The 17,548-nt window shown below is 41.8% G+C and overlaps 2 protein-coding genes across 2 annotated transcripts in view; both read right to left on the reverse strand.

Annotated features, from left to right (window-relative positions):
• Positions 1-8,189: 8,189 nt before the first annotated feature.
• On the reverse strand, positions 8,190-13,145 carry LOC125227565 (muscleblind-like protein 3). The gene is made up of 3 exons (XM_048131907.1): positions 11,726-13,145; positions 10,240-10,324; positions 8,190-8,458 (listed from the first exon to the last, which is right to left on the reverse strand). Exons 1-3 carry the CDS (start codon positions 11,930-11,932, stop codon positions 8,328-8,330), a joined length of 423 nt encoding a protein of 140 aa, XP_047987864.1. The 5' UTR covers positions 11,933-13,145; the 3' UTR covers positions 8,190-8,327.
• A 1,115-nt stretch (positions 13,146-14,260) lies between these two features.
• The window catches only part of LOC125227564 (muscleblind-like protein 2), an 85,944-nt gene continuing 82,656 nt past the window's right edge, over positions 14,261-17,548 (reverse strand). Inside the window, 5 exon segments of the mRNA XM_048131906.1 lie at positions 14,261-15,013; positions 15,016-15,169; positions 15,275-15,316; positions 15,890-16,099; positions 17,025-17,198. Of these exon segments, the coding sequence (XP_047987863.1) occupies positions 14,559-15,013; positions 15,016-15,169; positions 15,275-15,316; positions 15,890-16,099; positions 17,025-17,198 (1,035 nt within the window). The 3' untranslated portion in view covers positions 14,261-14,558.

Consider the following 17,548-nt stretch of genomic DNA (forward strand, 5'->3'; position numbering starts at 1 on the left):
GGAGGAAGTTGAATATTACTAACGAGAGTAAGTTAAATCGCGACGGCTTGCCGGAGCGATTTAAAGACTCGAGTTAGTAATATTCATACTCCCCGAGTTACACACAATGTTTATCATCACATTTGAGAGAAAAATACAGAGGAAACAGTCGTAAGGCAAACCCTTCAACCGGCGGGGTTGCGACCGGTAGTGTATCTTGATTTATATCAGATTATTCATATTAAATCCATTGTTTTTGATAACAAACAGTTTTTGAACGAAAAGCGTATAAATTAAATGCAATGTTCAAAAAAGCAGATAAATCATATGATTGAACTAAAATTCATTGAACTACTATGTACTACGTACCTACTAGAAATGACAACTCAAACATATTCTGTGCGCCGACCGGCAGCGGCGGCAGCGCGAGGCGCATGCGCGTGAAGCGAACCGTGTCATAGAGTAAGACTTGACCACCTAGACGCGACACTTTTAGTGTAGACCTTTGTTTTATACTTTGTGTGTGAAATACTAAGTAGTTTACTTTTAGCACTATTATACATTGTGTTATATTTAATTTCTACTCAGTGAAATAAAAATAAGTAATTGTTTTTTTCATAAATTTTAATTTCCTTTGAATAAAATTAGTTTTGTAAGTTTCTGTCGCTCAGAATAATAATCGCGCCATTCACCTTGTTTTACCTCCCTTAAACACCGGTTGCATTAAATACTATTTCAGGTTTGGTGTCACTATTTTTTGTCAATAATGAGAATTATAATTCAGAACTAAATCAAAATCATGCTTATTGTATAATATTATCGACTAAAATTCGTATTAGAACCGTGTAATATTCAAAACTATAAATTGAAATAAATATTTTTATATTATATATTGAAAACAGAATATGATCACAATTATTATAGTCTGCGCGATTCATCTATGATTCCAGTCATTCCAGTTGTCAAAATGGCGGCCATAGCATCGCGTTTAAGGAGCCCGTCCCGTCATTATAATAATTACTTAAATTAAGTTAGATCAAAATAGCTTGTCTACTAACCGATGAAATGTGACACCGTCACTTTTATTAGATTTTCTCGTATGGCTTCAACAGTATCTTATAGCACAGGAAGGCATTTTTTAATTTTATTTGTATGCAGTCAGAGACAACCTCCTCCCACCACGCGCAGAGACTGACTGAGGCAACATAAGTCCACTGGACTTATGTTCATGGCGTAAACTTTTTGTTCGCCGTGTCCTCTCTAGTACATTATACCTCAATGCTAAAATTTCACTTATTTTCCATTCAGTTCAATATTTTTATCTGTTGTACTCTCCGTTGCTAGGCAACGGTGGGTGCCTCGCGTCACGGAAGTATAACTAAAGCACCTCGCGTACACACGCGGTCAAGCGCGAGTAGAGAGCAAGAGCATGTTGTCAGATTATAAATTAATGCATTTTTAATACCGTATAATGTCTTTTATAGCTTAATAGACAAATTTTGTTTGTGCAATAAAAATCCTTGGCAGATTGAATCATCCTTTGCCTGAAGTATTGTACGAATTGTATTCACTTTTAAAACTAAATCCATTATTCCCTTGGGAATAAAATAGCACATTATGCTTCAGTACACGTAGACGTAATGTTACCTTTAAACAGCAAATGTGATGAAAAGAATATTTACTTACATACTTACTTACTTATTCCTCCGATCCATCGATGTTGTAATTAGCTTATCTCATCTCAACTGCTAAGTTATTTATTTGTTTTACCAGTGGCCACGACATTGGTCTACGACGTCATCACTGTCATACATTGGGGATACCAGTCAATTTTCAAAGTTACTACCAAATCTACTAATACCCATTTGAACATATTTTTTAATTATACAAATCTTTGATTTATTGGCATCAAAATAATTACATTATAATTATTTTCCAATTCTTTGAAATATATCGAAACCCTAGTTTGAATATAACCCTAAAATAATATAAGAAGTTATAAAGTCAGGCAATATACAGATAAAAATACTACTACTATGGTAACCTCATTAACACTGGCAACACGTGCGAGAGGGACACCAGCCCAAACAATGCCCTTTCATGTGGACCGTTTTCGCTAGTCTGATACGATCACCTTTCTGTCTCAGTGATAAGGTTCAATTTAGTATGACAAAAAATGTGATTCCACAATCTAGTTTAATAATTCTAAATCTATGCCGCTGTCGCGTTTAGACCAATGCAGAAATGTCGTGGCTGAGCCGTCTAGTTTAGGCTCTTATGATTGAGGTAGGTACATCGATATGGAGAGATTGGAGAGAACGCTACTAATTTTGGGTAGTGAACAGGGCACCTACCTGATAAACCGCGGTCGTGGGTTCGAATCCCGGTCAGGGCATCTATTATTTATTAGAGCACGGAGACTTTTTTTTGAGTCATGGATGTTTTCTATGTACAGTCAGCTGCAGAGGTAGACCCCTTTCATAATTTGTATGTAAGGGGGTCTACTGTTCTCTGCAGCTAACTGTACCTACCTAAGTACCTATATATATATATATATATATATGTACGTTGTTTATTCTATTCTACTTAGGCATTTATTTATATGAATAGAATAGAATAGAATAATGTTTATTCAGGCAACACACACCATTGCATTACATAATAACAAATAAAGTACAAAGAAACAATTATAAAATCTAGAAGAAGAAAACAATACAAACAGATGAAAAGAATATGTGAAGCTGAAATGGTCTCCACTCAGCAATGCAGTTGGCACGACTAGGCGTTGCCAACGGCGCTGGTATTCTGTGGAGCCAGCGAGGAGTGCGGGACGGCATATTGCGCGCCTTGAGTAATACAATTGGGTGATACATAGATACGTATATTATAAATAGGGATTATATTAATTTATAAATATTAAGGATGTGATTGTTCTAGCGTTCTATATATATATATATATATAGGTAATATAATTATGCTATTTACCAGTAAGTACACAGCTACTTGCGGCTTAATAGTAATATAATTATTATTCAAGCTATTTAGACTGATGCCATTGGGCAGCAACACCTTGTTGTGCCATTAAATCTATTTTTAGTTTTGCCTTAAATCCACTAACTGTAGTGCTCTCCCAAATTGGTGGTGGAAGATTGTTCCAGCATTTCGTGGCAGCGTAACGAAAGCTGCCACGAAATGCTGCGGTATTGTGCCTTGGGCAGATCAGTCGAGGATTACGCCTGACACGTCGCTGGTAGAAAGAAATTTTATTGTACAAATATGAGGGTTTCTTAGTGTTGACGATACCGAACAATAGTGTAGCAAAATGCAGGGTACGACGACCATTCATATTTAATAAATTGTTTTTATTGAGATGCGGGGTAGTGTGGGATCGCGGGGGTATTGGAAAACAAAAACGTGTGCAGGCATTTTGTAGCCTTTGTATGACTTTTTTATATGTATTACTTCCCGTATATTGTTTGGACGGAGCCGCCTAATAAGAAAACCTTTATTATAGAAATTGGCATCAGTCTGATGGATGAAGTCCCTGACCTAGTTTTAGTAATTGTTAGCTATACCCTCTATAACACATGTAGATATTAGACATTGTAGTCATTCAGTCCCCTCGACGCCAGCAATTGTTCGCAAAGTATATTTTTTATGATTATGGTAATATAAAGAGGCGTATTACCGCGCGTCATAAAATTTAATGATCGTGAGCAGCGAATAGCGTAACTTCATATTGCGTCTTGGATGTTTCATAGATTTTGGGAGTTCTCACTTAGTTATAAATTATAAAGTAACGTTGATCTTATATCAATTTTTTATAACCGGAGAAACCGGAGTTTTTTAAGGAGATCATATAGCTGATACAGGCCCAAAAGAATAAAACATAGTGTGATTTAACAGCCCCCGACGCAAAAATGACAGGTGTTATAAGTATGACGTGTCTGTCTGTAGCATCGTAGCTTTCGAACGAATGAACCGATAATTCAGTTTTTTGCTAAGTCGGGGGGTTTTACGAAATTAAAATTTTGTATCGTGGTTATTTTACCCATTATTTTCCTTTCCCATCAATTATGGCCACCAAGCGCGCGGAAGTGCAATTTACAGCCTGGAAAAAAGGAGTAGAAAATAATAGGGGCGCCATCGTCTATGTAAACCGTTTTATTGCATGTGGCGTTTCCATTTCTAAGGCCGATATTACACTATCATAGAAATTAGATCACAACAGGCCGTCCCAATGTGTCAATAAGTCACGGCTCAGAGAAGCCTATAGGATTCAAATTACTTAACCGTACTATCAAAGTACTATCGTAGTTAAAAAAAAAAAAAAAAAATTTAAAATTTAATCTGTTTATTTCTAAGAAACGTACATGCATTTATAATATAGGTACTTAACTGCTAATCTTAAATTGAAAAGATTATTTGAGTTAAGGAGTCTAGTTACATATGAATTGTTATTTATTTTATTTATACATAATTAAGTTTTTTCGTTTTTAATAAGTGTTTTTTCAGTATATAACGAGCTTGGCTACAGGGAAGTTGCAAAAGTGGATGGCGAATTTATCAATTAATTCATTCATAATTTCTCCATGCACTTTTGCAGCTGATAGTACATCGATTGACTTCCAATTTAATTGACAACCTTACGCCCTACGCAATGTGGTGAAAATTTAATTGCCAGTAATTCACATACCATTGCCCCGTTTGCTCCATAGTTAGTTGGTGCGTATTGAACAAACGCGGCAATGGTAGGTATGTGAATTGCTGGCAATTGTGTTGCCCGTGTAACAGCACCGTTACTCACTACTACGGCACTTGTCTTACCTGTCGTATGCTAGTAAATGATCCATATTATTTCAACTGCAACATGTATTTATTATGTTATGACTGATGTATGAATGACAAATTTAAATTTTAACTTTACGTGATTAAGGTCCAATTCGGCGCGAGAACTCGCATACGAGTTTTATTGCGTTGCGGTACTTTATTGCTGCGCTGAAGTGTTTAATATGATGTCCCACGCACGGCTATGCCACATGGAGGAAAATACCACATGAATGTCATGAATGCAGTTTCACTTAGTTTTAGAAATAATATTAAGACTTCCTTCAGCAAAATACCCTATTTATGATATTTAAGGTACTTTCACTCCATGTTTCCCTGTGCTTCCCCGGGATGTCCCTTCGGGACATCCCGGCGTCATATATTGTGGATATGATAGAGGATTCCTCTAAACTCCCATCACTCACCTCAAAAAAAAAAAAAAACACTCCATGTGGCACCTGTAGGTATATCCTCAACAGTCCGCAATGTAAGTCCGGTAACAGTGAGTAACTATGAGTAAATATTAAACATGTATAATCGGGTAACTCCATAGATATAAGAAGTATTTAATGTCATTGGGTAACTCACGTAAAACTGTTGAAGATCGCTCGACATGTTTACGTGAGTTACCCGATTTTACATGTTTGATAATGTTAGTGTCTCACAGTAGTTTATGAGTAAGGTACAGCGAGGCAAATCTCGACTGGGGGACAATTGTAACTAATCCATTTTTTCCATTATTAGACTATGATGTTGAGTTCTACATGTATCTATTGAACACGCTTACCATATATAATCGGTGGACACTCTATTTAATAATGCAAACATTGTAAAACATGGAAAAAATGGAACAGTTACATTTGCCTCCCAGTCGAGATTTGCCCGTTGTACCTTAAATACTTTAAAAGTTCTTAGTTTATAAACTGTGGTGTTTAACAATTTGAAATTATTAAGTATATTGATGCTGGAAATTTCAAATTGTCGTAAGTCGTATAGAATTTCTACTTTTCAGGAAGGCGAAAAAAACTAAGACAGGAAGGTATAAATAAAATGTACAAATCACATATTCAGTTGTTTATTATCTATACTGTACTCAAAATTGATCCGAAGATCACATCACATAGTAATTTCATAAATAATATTACAATGTCATGTACTTTCTGTGATTGCTCGTGAATAAAAAATGTTCACAATATTATCAATATTTGTTCACTGGACCGGTTTACCTTTAAGTAGACTGCACTACATAATAAGATACCATTAGTAAGGTACTCAAAGAACTTACAGTGTATTTGATGAGAGATATAATAATCAATTATTGTTGCAGTTCATTTTTTTGTCAATATATTTACAGTTTTACATTTTTTTTGTGATTTACAAATAAATTCTTGAATATTTAATTAGGTCATCATTATTCCACTTGGATTTATAATAACAGTACTTTATAGTTAAAAATATCACAAAAATGAAATATATTATGTGTAAGACACACGCAACATTAAAAATACAACAAAAAGAAAAAATATAAAATCCACTAGAAACCTTGGGCCTGAAGAGTCCCTTCTAAACAGGAAGGATACTTTCGATGTTCATCTTTCATAACGGCAATTTGATACCATAGTCATTTTATCACACTAATTAATTATAAAAGTAATCGATTGTCTTACAATAAATGCGTCAGATCATAAAATTTTGATTATAAAAATTATAGGCAACAAATAATCCATGAAACGATAAATTTCAACAAAAAATAAAATGACAACTTATACATTTAAGAGTCTGCGTGCCGTATTGATAAAAGTGAACAGTTCACCCTAGCCACTAGCACGGACCGATAATAACAACCAACATAAACACAAACGCAACGAGTTCTAATGAGTTTGACTCCGCTTCCGATATATTCACCTTTTATCGATATGGCATTCCACTTACGATACGACAATAAATATATCATAACACGCTTACACATTAATCACTTCTTTAATTCCGACGCTAGGAATTATTTCATAATATATACCTAAAAATATAATCACGGCACAAGTATCCCTCCGACTAAATTACTAACGTAGTGTCACTTTATCAGGATTTAGAATCAAATATGTATTATGTATCTTAAATATTTTTTATTATTAATATATCATTATCAAAATATCCACTAAATGGGAGGAATAAATCAAATTATTAATATTTATTCTAATATTAATCGCATGACTGATCAACAAAAAGGATATGGACTAGGAATAATATTAGGCATTAGGCTTCCATGCCTCCGGGGTGCGCCGGGCGCGCGCGACGGCGGCGGCGAGCGCGCGTCACCGCCGTCGCCGCTCCGGCGCGCACCCCTACATACATACGACGAGATAAATTTGATCAAAACGTTAATACTGTTTGTGTCGAAAACGATAGCTATTTCGTAATGCTGTACTTCCCCGAGAGGTAATCGGACTCGATCGCCGGTCACTATTTTGTGCTTCGATAAACGAGGATCGATATCGTTATAAAATAATGATTATCTAGCAAAATCTATCTGGAATAAAGCCGACGTTCTATCCTAGAATTTAAATAGCTCGGAAGTATGCCTTCTTCATTTTAATATTGTCCGATAACGTTCATTGTATTTCGAATGTCTGTCCTCTATCACTCTACGAGTGTCGTGATCTATGCTAAGTGTGAACCGGGCCGCGCGCGGCGCCGCCCGACGGAACGTGAATTGTGCTCCGGCGTCAAAAGTTTTAGTGCCGAAGGAGAGAAGCGGCTACTCTATTGGTGTTTCATTACTGGTTCACTTAATCTAAACTACTGTAAACTTGTCACCTAGTAAAACAAAATTTTATAATTCATAAAAAATTAACATAATTCTCACAAAAATGCTCACATTATAGGAGTGCGGTGAGGCAACTTTTGACACCGGCCTGGGCCGTCTCGCCAGAAGCTGCGGCGGCGCGGCGGCGCCGACTCGCCGCGCCGGCGTCGCCGCGCCGAGACGTCTCAACATTACATCGCTTATATACAACAATGTCGTGCGACGCCAAACGGCAGACGCACCGATCTTTACAGGAACTCATATCGTATCTTAAAAAAAATATACAATAGTAATAAAACATTTGAAACCTCACTAACTATTTGACGATCTCGGTACGATCTCGATAAAATTACTCAAACGGCTCCGGCGCCTCGAAATCTATTCATATCACAATCGCATGACCGTGCCTGAGAATCATATCCCGCTACAATATGTACACACTCTTTCCCGAAGACTCGCGAACGTTCCCGGCGGGGGCGAGTCGCGGCCGCGACGGGAGCGCGGCTCGCCCCGGCCGCTCTACACTAACCGATATTTACTAAGATATCACCACCTCAGCCGCGGGAGCGACAGTGCGATCCGGCTGGACCTGCCGAACCCGAGTGTGCCAGAGGCGAGATCGATATGGATACCGCGGCGCTGCGGGCTGGGACTGGACTCGAGGGTGAAGGTGAGGGGGTGGGGAGGGGGTGGGGTGGAGGTGTGCAGGGTGAGGAGGTTAGGGGGGCCGCAGGGCCGGCGGCAGCTGCACGGGGATGTGGTAGTAGCGGCAGGCGGCGCGGCGGCACGCGCCCGCGGCGGCGTCGCGGCACACCACCACGCGGCACCCTACCACCTGCAGCCCGCACCCTGGAACATCACAACACGTATCTTACTCGCTGCACACAGACCTCCACATTGACACATTAGGTTAGCTTAGTTGTGTGATACTATACAGCACGACCACGGATGATTTTATTAATTCTGATGCGGTACAAATTCACGAAAAAAAATGTACTTTTTTGTACTGACGTTTAAAAAAAATGTACCCTTATTATTTTGGAGTTTCGACATAGGGCCCGTGGTCGTGCTAGGTAGGTACTCCCTGGCACGACTACACTATATTTAATGAGATTTTAAATTTCTGTTGCAGTACAAATTCACGAAAAAAAATGTACTTTTCTGTACTTACCTTTTTATAAAAAGTACCCTCATGGTTTCGGAGTTTCAACATGGGTTGTGGTCGTGCTAGATAGGTACTCCCTGGCACAACCGCACTAAGTTTTTGAAGTAATTTACATAGTACAATTTCAAAACACTTGTTTAGTATTCATTTGACCATCAAATTAAACATAAATATAGTGTGGTCGTGCCAGGAAGTACCACCTATCTAGCACGACCACACCCCATGTCAAAACTCCGAAACCATGAGGGTATTTTTTTTTAAAAGGTAAGTACAAAAAAGTACATTTTTTTTCGTGAATTTGTACTGCAACAGAAATTTAAAATCTCATTAAATATAGTGTGGTCGTGCCAGGGAGTACCTACCTAGCACGACCCCGGGCCCTATGTCGAAACTCCAAAATCATAAGGGTACATTTTTTTTAAACGTCAGTACAAAAAAGTACATTTTTTTTCGTGAATTTGTACCGCATCAGAATTAATAAAATCATCCGTGGTCGTGCTGTATAGTATCACACGCTTAGTTTCGAGTTAAATTACAATATGTGTTCGACCCGATTCGACATTTATTGAGCACTAGGCGTCACTGTTGACATTGACATACCACTATCATATTATGTCGGCAACAGATCGAATAATTAAATTCGAATCGACCAGATTAACTTGCGAGGAAAAAAAATTAGGGCCAAATATTGGGATAATGTATGAATATTACGTACTTACGAATAGTCAATTAATTTCATTTCATATTACGTGATTTTAAATCTTTAATACTTATATGATGGAAGTTGGAAAATTAATAAATATCTAAGGGCCTCTTGCAGCTACTAAAATGGAGGGTTAACCCGAGTGTTAACCCACCATTTTATATGGAATTTGACAGATGACAGCCCACTAGCCCCGAGTTAAATGTTTGGTGCAAGTGGGCCTAAGAGACTATGATGTAAATACATATCTAATACTACCGACATATCTATTACAATAGTATACATTATAGTTATTAAAAGTTAAGTAAGATCTTCTATTTGGAAACGCAATTACTAATAAATATTTACTAACGTTCTAATTTTCTAAATATTAATTAATTACGGACTACATACCACTTTAAATAATTTGCTACTTATTGACTAGGTATTAACATTAGTCATACACAGTGATTAATCATGCATAAAATATGAGGGAAAGGAGAGGTATATAAATATTATTAAATGGACTTGTAATTTTATTGTCGTATTAAAATTACTGTCAAAACACTGACTTTCACCCACGTCACAATATCATCAAAATTATAAAGAAATCTAAATGTTATTAGTTTAATGCTTAAATATTGCCATTCTCATACAGATTCATGTTGTGACAGTAATCAGGCTAAATGATTTAATATTTTAATAGAGAAAGTTACACGACTTATTTGCAGTGATTTAAATAACTAATTATTATTGGTATCATAAAAAAGTAATGAAACCCACCTTCACGAATATGAACAAATCTGCAGGTAGGTCTTGTACATCCTTGCCGATTAAAATCTTGGCACACCGGGAGGGTGTCCAGTAACTGAAAATATAACAATGTCTTATTAGGTTACGTCATTATACTTTACAATGTTCGCAGGCGACCACACAGTACTTCCTACAACGCCTAGGATTAGGAACCAATGACCAAAGTTGCATATCCAGAGGGTACCTATGTCATGAACCACTCGGAGCAGTCTTGTATAAAATGATCTCTTAGTATGTACTCTGAAGTCTTGAAATCTTGAATATTGCGGACGAATTCAATAATAAATGAGTATCACTTACACGTTACGTTCTTACGAATTACTTAATTATTGTCATAGTCGATTTGGTCTTTTTATAGTATCAAATGTCCTGTTCGTTGCAGGAGCTCTGTATGGTGACCGCTTTATGGTTATAGATATAACTACATCATGAACAGTTAAGACTTGAATTTTGATATATTTTCGTAATAATCATGACTATTGTTGTCAATACAAGATAACGGTTCATGAACTTGTTTTGTTATTGTGTTAATACTAAATCTAGTTGATCACTGTTTTGAACATTCATACATCTGACATTGAACAATATCCTTATTGCACAGCCGTCTGAAAAATAACGCTGAAATAGTTTTTGTAATATCAAAGAGCAGGGCAAGTCGAGGGACCAGATCCTTAGTATTAATCTGTACGAGACGTGTCACATGATAAGAGCATTCGATTGGCATTTCTAATTCTAATAGATTACCGTCCAAGAGAAGTAGACACTAGAGTACTAATCAGAAAATAGGATTATGCGTGTGTAGTTTCTCATTCGCTACATAAATAAACACTAAACGGGACACACGGAAGGCGAAACTGCAAGAAACGAAATTGTTCGCTGCTTTAATATTACAATAACTTTACAAGATTCGTTGCACAATATGATTGGACCTTCCAAGCATTCTTTCATTGACTAGCCCGCCGGTTAAGTGTGTGTCACCTTTATATTGTAAAATCTGTTGATAGATAAATTTACACAGCATTATGTACGACCCGAGAAAGGAGTGAACTCGTTCGCGATTCCGTTACCGTCAGAGAGTGGTGTTAAGGTACGCTGCATTATGCACATAGTAGGTATGAATATATAATATCTAAATGGCATGCAGAACGCTTGAAGTATAATCATTATTGCGCAGCCAATCTCATTTAAGCGTGACTATATTTTACAAAAAAGCTAAAGCATGATGCTAGACAACTTTTACCAGGGCAAGGGCGTACTAGAGGTTTGTAGCGTCCAAAGTGTACCCAATAAATACCAACTGTTGCTATAACAAAGCTTAAGAGGCTGTGTGGGGAAGTTACGGTATGTGGCTGCATCGCCGTGATGATTAGACACCGGCCGGTCTCGGCGAGACTCGGCCCGGTCATGCTTCGGTCGTAGGCATGGTTACAATGTAAATAGACAAATAAATTTATACCTTTAGCTTACATGACAGTTCTGGACGTGACATGTTAGTGGTAGTACAAACTGCAACATAATGACCATTAGAGAGTGCGGTTACTGTACGACAAACAAAAGAAAACCAAGTATTTATTATTACATCTACGTGAACACTTTGAGTAAGCATCAGATAGGCCTCAACGTAAGCGAGGATTGAAGCCGCAATTGCGAAGCACTTAAGCATTGACGGAGGAAACTCGAAGTGACGTGACGTGTTTGTCGAGAGGCTAATGACACGTTCTCGTGATTGGATCTAAAAGCATGAAAGCAAGTGTACATAGTTTCCAGTCACTTCGAATGTCTCCTTTCACCACTTTCATTTCAACTACCAACTACGCACAGTTAAAAATAAAATTAAATGTAAAAGCATTAAGTTCAAATAATAAATCTATATTATTATAAATATCCCCCTTATTAGCGGTTGATAGTTGACACTGGCAAGCGGTGAATTTCAATGTGCTAAAAAGTTGACGAATAGAGGTGTAGGTATGTTTTAAAGTGCAATATCAGCAGTGTTTCAGGGGTTTTCTTCCAAATAATGTCAGTTGGTCAACTTTTTAACAGTTGATATAATTTGGCTTCATTATTTTTATTAAGATAACCACCTAAACTGAAGCCGCCAGTGAGTGTGTCATTATCATTAATGTCATTATTGGTAAATTAATAAGAAGCGTTTGTAGGCTCATTAGTCAAGTCGTGCTCGAGAAGCGGTTCAGTTTAGGCGACAAACAGGAAATCACTTATACTGAGGATATTAAAGTAAGCTGATTGTATCTTACCGGGTGTAAGCAAGGCAATACTGTAGAGTGACTTCTTCCACATTTGAAAGCAAGTATGTCTCACTATACAAAACTAAAAATCATCAACAAGTAAGTTGTAGCGTCAACTGTTCATTACAATATAATCAAATACAGGTACAGCACAAAGACTAAATGGCTGATGTGGATGATGACATTGATACACATGAGACGCCTGATAAGCGATGCCATCAGTTCGCGACCGTGCGGTCAGCCACAGCATGTCCGAATCATCTGTGTCATCATTGTTCAAGTACTATGTTAGATATAGAATTCATCGGAAAACACGACACCTGAAAACCTGCATAGGCATAAAAGGAAGATACAATTTCATGATGTCGAATTGATCCTTGCCTATCTTCCTTTTGTGCGTGAATGGGTTGTCGATTAAAAAGCTCACTTCACCAAAGCGTACCTTTACCCGCTGGTGTGAATAGCCGCTAGGAGTGATCGTGTGCTCGGGCTGTTGGTGGCACTATTAACAAGCGCTTATTCTACATAAGCTTACTTTAAGCATGAAGAACCAAACTAAAATGTCTCTACTAAAGCATAGTAAACGAAGCAAGCTTAATTTTTAGTATGGATATGGGTAATTACGCTCATTTTTAACCGTCGCCTCATATCTCAAGAAGGACGGTTATCAAGTCGTCTGTATGTTTTTTTTTTTTTTTTTTTTATGGTATAGGTACACGATCGATATAATTCTGTGTCAAATTCGTAGCTGTAACTTTGAGTTTAAATAAAAAACAGTTTTAGGCCTTTGAAACAGTTTTCTATTCTATATTTTTATTTTATAATTATTTGTCTTATCATAGAAACATAATTGCCATTATTTATGATTATGACATCGTCAATTTAGTCTTAAATTTAAAATTCTTAAATATAAATGTAATAAATTCTGATGAACCAATCGATTCGAGCGTCACAATGAAATAAAAGGGCATACAAAATGTGGAATAGTGGATGGTAGCAGAGATGCACTCGCCGGTAAGGTGAAGGGTTAGCGGGTTAGAGCAGAGCTCGAGAGGCTACTGGGGAGGCAGTGCGCGCACTACGCGGTGGCAGCCTAGGGAGCGTTAATAAGCGACATGCGTCTCGAGTCTCGACGCAGGCTCCGCGCTCCGGGCGACGGGATTAGTGCAAGCGTGCGGGCGTGGCGGCGGTGGGCACTGCACGCGGCACTCGTTACCTGTCCGCGCTCGTCGGTGTAAACCACAAAGGGCGCGTTGGTCGGCGCACAGCCTGACCGTCCCAACACAAAAAGCGACAAAAGATTGCAACGACAGCCGAAGCGGTCATTCGGAAGGCATGTAACAGAAAGCGTTCAAAATAAATAGAAAGAACGTGCGACCGAAATAAAAAAGCGGTGGCGGCGCTCGCCGCGACTGCTGCGCTAGTGGTGAGCACGCCGGCACACTGAGCACACACGAGGAGCCTCTAGAATAATGAGAACAATACCTGATGAGCCAAACGTATAGGGTGGTGGGTTCTATTCCATGCGAAAATTAGAAGGCGGCGGTGTTAGGTGCGGGCCTGCAGCTGCAAGCCGGAAACCACTAGGTTCGGGATCGACACATCGGCCAAAGCGCACCCGTGCGGACCTCCTCCGAGAACAAGCGTGTACGTAGCGGGATCGACGGACTAAGCGCTCAACTCTCAGTACGACGATACTCACGATAAACGACGATCGACAAGAGGTAATAAAAAAACGTACAGTCATGCATTCAAGCGTTATTATTACCGGGATCGTAGATACGAGAAATATACACGCATAAGATAATAACGGTAAGTGAGTAGAATACACAATAGAATAGATATAGCGTTACACTACGGAGACTTCGGCGAGGGCGAATCCTCTCGCCTCGTCCTTACAATAATACAATACAAATGTGACAACACGCCTAGCGCTAACCGCCCCGACAGGCCGGGGCTCACACTCGGCCACACATACGAGTCTCTACGCGGAGACCCCGCGCCCCGCGCCCTCCGCCGCGGGAGCCCGCCGAGCCCCGCTTATGTCGTTTTCATCTTTTTGTAGGGATTGACCGCGGCCGCCGCCGCCGCCGCCGCCGCCGCCGCCGGGGGCGTGGGCGGCGGCATCGCGTACATGTACGGCTGCTGGTAGTAGGCCGGCATCGGCATCGGCGGCGCGGGCCAGCCGCGCGGCATCATGAAGGGCGCGCGCATCAGGCCCGCCGGCATGCCCGCGCGCGCCTTGAAGGCCTGCTGCGTGTAGGCGGCCGCCGCGTGCGCCATGGCGGACTGCTGCGCGGCCAGCGCGAGCGCCGCCGCGTAGTTCTTGTGCGCGACCTCCTTGGCCACCTGCGCGGGGTCGAGCGCGGGGTCGGCGGCGGGCTGGGGCGGCGTGGCGGGCTGCGCGGGCTGCGGCGGCGGCGGCGCGGGCTGCGGCGGCGGCGCGGGCAGTGGCGCCGGCGCGGGCGAGGGCGCGGCCGGCGTGCCCGCGCGCGGGGCGCGGACGACACGGGCGCGGGGTACTCACATGACACGGGCACGAACGGCTGCTGCAGCTGCATCAGTTGCTGGTAGGTCGTCGCCGGCTGGTACACGGGGACGCCCGCTTTGTCGGCGGCGGGTCGTTTGTACGGCACCACTCCGGGGAAGGCCTGAAAGACGAAAGAGACGGATCAGTATCGCGGCGGGGGCGTTCGCCGTCCGGGCGACCCGGACGGTAAAGTTAGCGATCGGGTCGACCGTATCGAGATACTTACGAAATTATCATAATAGAAGGATCCGACGCTCTTCATGTCCATCTGAAACGAGAAACAAGACGGTTGAACGGAGGTTCTCGGGTCTCTCGGGAGCGGAGGTGTAGGCTGCGCCGGGCCGCGCCGCGAGCGAGGGGGGCTCCCGGTCGCGGCGCGGCCCGGTGGCTACGGAAGGAGAGGCGCGCGGAGGGATCGTGCGGGCGGGACGAGGAGCGGAGGTGAAGCGTGCAAAGCTGGCGGCTGTACCGGTGGCGGCTCGAGCTCGGCGGGCGCCGGCCGTTTCTTGCCCGGCTCCGAAGTCGCGCTCGCTGCCGGCTGCTGCGCTGCTGCGGCCGTCTACGTGAAGCGAAGCGTCGCGGGACGGGACAGAAACAATAACGATGTAGTAGATGCACAGAATACACCTAAAGCTCGGCAAAAGGTGATATTATGCGATAGATAAAACTAAAAATAAAGTGAAGCGTGAGTGCGACGGAAGCGTGGCGCGAGCCGGCGCTGCGGCGAACTGAACATAATAAGCTTTGCGAACAGAAGCGGCGTCGCGGCGAGCGAAACCAAGCGGAAGAAGAGAAGCGAGCGCGAGCGAGCGAGGCAAGAGCGTGCAGCCTGGTGGCGTACCGCGCCGCGCGCCTGCGCCTTAAGGTGCGCCTGCAGGTGCAGGGGAGGGTGGAAATAGCGGCAGGGGTCGCGGACGCAGCGGCCCTTGACGGCGTCCATGCACACCGTGACACAGCCGTCGTCGTGCGCGGCCACGGGCGGCGGCGGGTGCGCGAAGCGACACTCGGACTCGGCGCGCTTGCACGCGCCGCGCTGGAACTCCCGGCACACCTGCACCACCACACACCAGCATGTCCGCCGCTCGCGCACCTCGCTACGCTCTACTCGCCCACTGCCCACTAGCCCGCTAACCCGACACCCTACCGGCCGTGGCTTCGGCCTTAAACCTTACACTCGCTGCTGACTCGGCCTAACGCCCCAAATAATGTACATATTTATTCCATATCTACAATGTACATAGCTCGACATACACTATCGAATCGACTATAATATTCTCATCGTCGAGCTAAATTTCTGGGAAACAGTTTTTATGAATATTTTTGTTCGGTACTGGGCCTATTTTTTGTAACATATGCAGTGTTGATCTCGACCGGACGCCGCTTTTGTTTACTTCGATAAAATTTAATACCAATTTAATAAGAATATACGCATCCGTCGCATTTATTTGTACATTTCAATTTCATAGAGATTTTACAATAGATCAATATATTGGACCACCCTTTGCTATTTTAAGTAATTTCAGGGTTAAGCTTTCGGAAGCTACATTGTAGGCGCAATCGGCGTATCAGCTGTTACAGAGTCAGTTGGTGACGTTCGAATCTTTCCGTTGCGCCAACAGTGTAGCCGCATCACCAGAGGGAGTAAGCGAGTGCTGCGAAGCGCACGCGCGTCACAGACACACGGGAAGGGCATGGGCCCGGGCGCCCAATCATGCGCCGGAGACCGATATTACTCATACTTCTAAGTAAGTATCGATAATAGGGACAGCTAAATTATCAATTTTCGATTTTGATGAAATTCGCCTAAACTAACTTGACCAAAAAATTCCTTATTACTCGTATAAACGGGATGTCGAACTGTCAACGATCAAGTATCTACAAATAGTTAAGACAAGTTCGGTCCCCGGCATATCATTATTATATAGGAAGTGCTACACAGGTGTAGTGTCTGATAGTAGTATAAGTGGCATAGTTACCTCGAGACGGTCGGTGCGAGGCAGCTTCTGCTGAAGCACGGGCTGCTGCATGACGCCGAGCGGCGAGGCGGCGGCGGCGGCCGGGTCGTGGCCCAGCACGGCCGGCATCAGCTGCGGCGCGTAGTACTGCGCGTACGTCGAGCCCGGCACGCCCGACAGGTACGGGGACGTCGCCTGTCACGTACAACACAACTGTTACCCACCGCACACTACCAAATTATATACAAATCAAATCACTACTACGTATTTATAACCCAGCCTATTACATTCTATATACAGACTCTTGTTACAAAATCCACAGCAAGCATTTAGTACAAAATAAACCACAAGCCAATATCATTTACAAACCTACGATTGAATATTAGTCGTTTCGTGTGTTATAAAATAGATAGCCAGACAAGCGTATTAAAACATGCATTAAACAAGAATCAACCAAATTAATTTCAATTGAAGCATACGGTCTGTCCAGTAAAGCTTCCACCGGCCACCAGTTATATCGTAAGGAGAAGGAGACGCTGGGGTAA

The sequence above is a fragment of the Leguminivora glycinivorella genome, chromosome 6 (assembly GCF_023078275.1).
Source record: "Leguminivora glycinivorella isolate SPB_JAAS2020 chromosome 6, LegGlyc_1.1, whole genome shotgun sequence".
In the NCBI taxonomy this organism is placed as follows: domain Eukaryota; kingdom Metazoa; phylum Arthropoda; class Insecta; order Lepidoptera; family Tortricidae; genus Leguminivora; species Leguminivora glycinivorella.

What these genes read in the sequence shown, in the direction of transcription:
- LOC125227565 (XM_048131907.1), bottom strand. Translation starts at nt 11,932, where the DNA reads ATGCTTAAGTGCTTCGCAATTGCGGCTTCAATCCTCGCTTACGTTGAG. An exon ending in AACTGTCATGTAAGCTAAAG is followed by an intron (nt 10,325 to 11,725) that starts GTATAAATTTAT and finishes TTATATTTTCAG; the next exon opens with TTACTGGACACCCTCCCGGT. An exon ending in ATTTGTTCATATTCGTGAAG is followed by an intron (nt 8,459 to 10,239) that starts GTGGGTTTCATT and finishes GTGATGTTCCAG; the next exon opens with GGTGCGGGCTGCAGGTGGTA.